Below are 3,975 nucleotides of genomic sequence, written 5' to 3' on the forward strand. Positions count from 1 at the left end.
AAGTTGTTCCTAAGAATGTCAAAGAATCTTGTATTCTTGCTATTGCATTCACATCACCTGGGTATACTTCTTCCTTCTCTTTTTCATTCCCAATTAATTCTAAATACTTGACATCTTTGATAAAAAAAAGTTTAGGGATGATATTCAAAAACCTCCTAAAGATTCTCCCCTTCTAAGAGGATTTTCACAAGCAAATCATTTCTTCCCTAAACATTCTCTACAAACATGGTCGGTATCTAGAATTCACTGATGTGAACTCCCTAAAGCTTCATGAACATAAGTTTGTTATATCTTCAAACTCACCCCACCCAAACATGATTTTTATTGATTTTTTCTAGTTTGAATGTTTAATTATTATTATTAAAAATTTATGTGTTTCAGATTTTTTTATTTGAAGACAAAATCAATATTATTCTTTTTAAAAACATCCAAAATGTTCAGCGTAATTTACTTCAGACCATGTATTATCTAATGTAAATTTATATCAAATTTAATACAATATATGCAAAGTATATAGTCCGACATAAATTTTAGACATTTTTAATTTATTTTTTAATAAAACTTTATTTCCGACTATGTGCTGATCCGACATAAAATAAAACATTTACGTAAAAAATTTGATTAAGCGTATTTACCACGAGAAACTATTAACAAACCTAAAAAAACTCAAAATAACATATATGTAAAAAATCTCATTTTATATCAGTGTACCATATACATCATAATTATTCCATCTAATTCACGGCTAGTTAATAAGTAAATTTTGCCTCTTTCGGTGTGATAAAATATACGTCACCAAGTTCGGACAATTTTTTTCCATAGACAAAAGTTGAATTTGGATCTGCTTGAGATAAAATATTCAAATTGCTATAATAGAATATGTCATAATTCTTTGCTGAGCTGGGTAGCGGTAGCTTGTCGGATTTAAACATGATGAAGTGATCAATACAATATATATGACTTTAATTGTGTCGCCCATGGTTCTCAGTAAAATACATGCATAATATAATATGAAGAATTAAGAAAATAGACACAAAATGTATTACTATATTCTATTCTCTTAATTAACTTTGCTTTCTTTCACTTAAAGATATTTCTCACGTAAAATAAGATATATTTTATTACTCTCATCCAAAAAAATTGGACTCGTCTTAATATATCATGATTTTCCATTAAAAAAACTTGTCACTTCATTACTTAATAATAACAATCGGTGTAAGAGCCGTATAAAAAATAATTAAAACGAAAATGGTAAGCAATGATAATGATATATGACAAATAAGTAGAATAATTATGTGATATAAGAATGAGGACGAGAATTTTCTTTTATCTAATTGCCCCCTAACGTATTTCTTCGTGTATATTACGATATTTTTATAAAAAAAAAAGAGAATAGAATAAGATATGTTAACTGAATAAAATTATCCTCACTTATTGATTCCCCATATTATTAAACATGATTTCGTCAAAGAATACCAAAATAGGCAAAAGTTGGAGACATGAATTTAACTGTGCCATGTCTAGTCTCTAAGTAAATAAGGACAACACTATGCAAGTTGGGGATAAAATTGAAGATATATATGGTATTGAATTGAATTTTTTTTTTCTATGGGTTTAAATAATAGAAGCCACTTTTAATAGTACATATACTACTTTTAGTATAGTTAGTATAGTTTGTGGAGTCTCATCAATCTGTGGAAGCATAATGTTGTCTCCACCCCAATCAGATACACCTTCAGAAAAGTGTTGTGAATGAAAACATAAATCCAGTGTTGCTAATGGATTGAACTATACATGCACAGTGCCAGAAAATCTAAGATTCTCGTTTAAAATGTATGAAATAAGACTTTGCCTAGTTGCACATTGATGACAAAGATTTGCACCATCTCCACATCTAGCATGCTCGTGGCAAAACATAGACATAGTCGAAGAATCGAATTTATACATTTCAAATAGAGAACCTTCTTGGAAACAAATCTTGGTCAATGTACTTTCCTAGATTGAGAGAGAATAAATCATTATTTTCCTTAGATTTGACACATTTTCCTACACACACTATTTATATAAGCATCTAAGGCAATAACAAACATCACCGTACAGACTCATAACGCTAACAATCACCTAGCTAGGTCAAGAATAGAAAAGTTCACAACAATTAGGTCCAAGAAGAAGAAGATGGAGGAGAACCAGAAGGGGAAGCAGGGAAAGGAAGAAGTGCGGTACCGCGGCGTGCGGCGGCGGCCGTGGGGGAAGTACGCGGCTGAGATAAGGGATCCATCAAAGCAAGGGTCGAGGGTGTGGTTGGGGACATTTGACACTGCTGAAGAAGCTGCTAGAGCTTATGATCGCGCGGCTTTTAACTTGAGGGGTCATCTTGCTACTCTCAATTTTCCTAGTGAGTACTATTCTCAAATAAGGGGTTCACCACCTTATCCACCTCATTTAGCACCACCTTCTTCTTCCTCTTCTCATGCTGCTGGATGCACTTCTTCCTCTGGTGCATATCATAGGCCTGTTTTCGAGATTCCTTGTTTGGATGATAAGGTTTTGGAGGATCTTCTTGGTCAATCAGAGGAGAACAAGAAGAAAAAGAAGGGAGAATAGTACTACTCACCCATAATTTCTCTGCTCTTTCTTTTCCTTTATTAACAGCTATATACTAATAACTCAACTGAATCTGATCACTCTTCAGATCTCCAAAAACAAGCAAATATTTATAACCTTCATTACCTATGTTTGTAAAACTTTCTGTTTCTGGAGGAAAAGAATAAACTCTACTTTAACTAATTACGTACTGCCTTTGTTTTTTTGAGATGTTGGGGCCATACACATGCATGTGCCAGTATTGTAAGGGATAATTATATGATTTGCACTGCGAAAGAATTGCCTCAGATGAAAAATAAGAGTGATTATAGAACATTAAAAATATGTTATAATCTATGAAAGGGAAATGTAACACTATATAAGAAAACGGGATTTTATTCTGATATAAACATGCAAGGAAAATGGAAAATGCTTTCCCTTCAGAAACATGACTATTTCAACTGAAAATGTATGCATTTATTGTAGAAAATTGATCTGAAGAGTATAAATAATTGTTTGTCAACAATTTCTTCTTCTGTTTTTGCCCAAAGGTTTCCAATTAAATTTTAGAACTAACTTGTTTGACCCGTGTTAAATTTTCAAGATATTGTTTAAAGGTTGGAATACATTGATTGTGTTTTTATGCTTTTTTTTTTTTTTTTTTTTTTTTTTATCAGCAATGAATAAATAAAATTAAAGGGGATACTTCAGGGATATCCCAACCCATATACAGTAACCACAAGTGGACTTCCTATATCATCCACAAAAGAAACTCTCCTTTATGGTTGGAGCAGAACAACCTTAAAGTGAGAAAAACATACCCAAATATATAACCAACAGGTTACCTCAAAGCAACATTCAACCTTACCGAAACACCCAGAATCGAGGCCACCTACATTCACCTCGCCACACGACGAGTTACCCATGCACGGAATAACTCGCCATGTAACTTACTCTGGTGAGCACTAAGTGCCACGAGGAGCACAATCTCTGCAAAATCGCCTGCCGCCAATGCTTCTCGCCATGTATGCTTTGACCTAAGGAAACCCCGCTCTCGAGGAGGATCCACTCGGGAAATCCCCTCGTCGACGGCTGAGCTGTTCCTTTCATCTCATTGCTCTTGTTGAGGTTAACAGACATCTTTATCGAACCAACACGTCTGAACTTTCTCACCTAAACTCCAATAGCTTCAAATAGCTTTCTGGAAAACCCAGCGATGTGTCTACCTCGGCGATTTCCAGTATCTGATCTTCTGTTCTTCGAATACGGCAATGATGCACAACTTCAGCGACCACCGACTACGCACTCATGGAGATCGCCGCTTCATCGACCGGCGATCATGTTGACCTTTGCATAACTTCGGCGACCACCGACTACACACATATGGAGAAC

At 34.4% G+C, this 3,975-nt stretch overlaps 1 protein-coding gene across 1 annotated transcript; it reads left to right on the forward strand.

Annotated features, from left to right (window-relative positions):
- The first annotated feature begins 1,766 nt into the window (after window positions 1-1,766).
- Window positions 1,767-2,790, forward strand: LOC137828181 (ethylene-responsive transcription factor ERF098-like). The gene has a single exon (XM_068634645.1). The coding sequence runs from the start codon at window positions 2,176-2,178 to the stop codon at window positions 2,602-2,604; it is 429 nt and encodes a 142-aa protein (XP_068490746.1). The 5' UTR covers window positions 1,767-2,175; the 3' UTR covers window positions 2,605-2,790.
- Window positions 2,791-3,975: the final 1,185 nt, after the last annotated feature.

The sequence above is a fragment of the Phaseolus vulgaris genome, chromosome 7, assembly GCF_000499845.2.
Source record: "Phaseolus vulgaris cultivar G19833 chromosome 7, P. vulgaris v2.0, whole genome shotgun sequence".
Taxonomy (NCBI): Eukaryota; Viridiplantae; Streptophyta; class Magnoliopsida; order Fabales; family Fabaceae; genus Phaseolus; species Phaseolus vulgaris.

What these genes read in the sequence shown, in the direction of transcription:
- LOC137828181 (XM_068634645.1), top strand. Translation starts at nt 2,176, where the DNA reads ATGGAGGAGAACCAGAAGGGGAAGCAGGGAAAGGAAGAAGTGCGGTAC.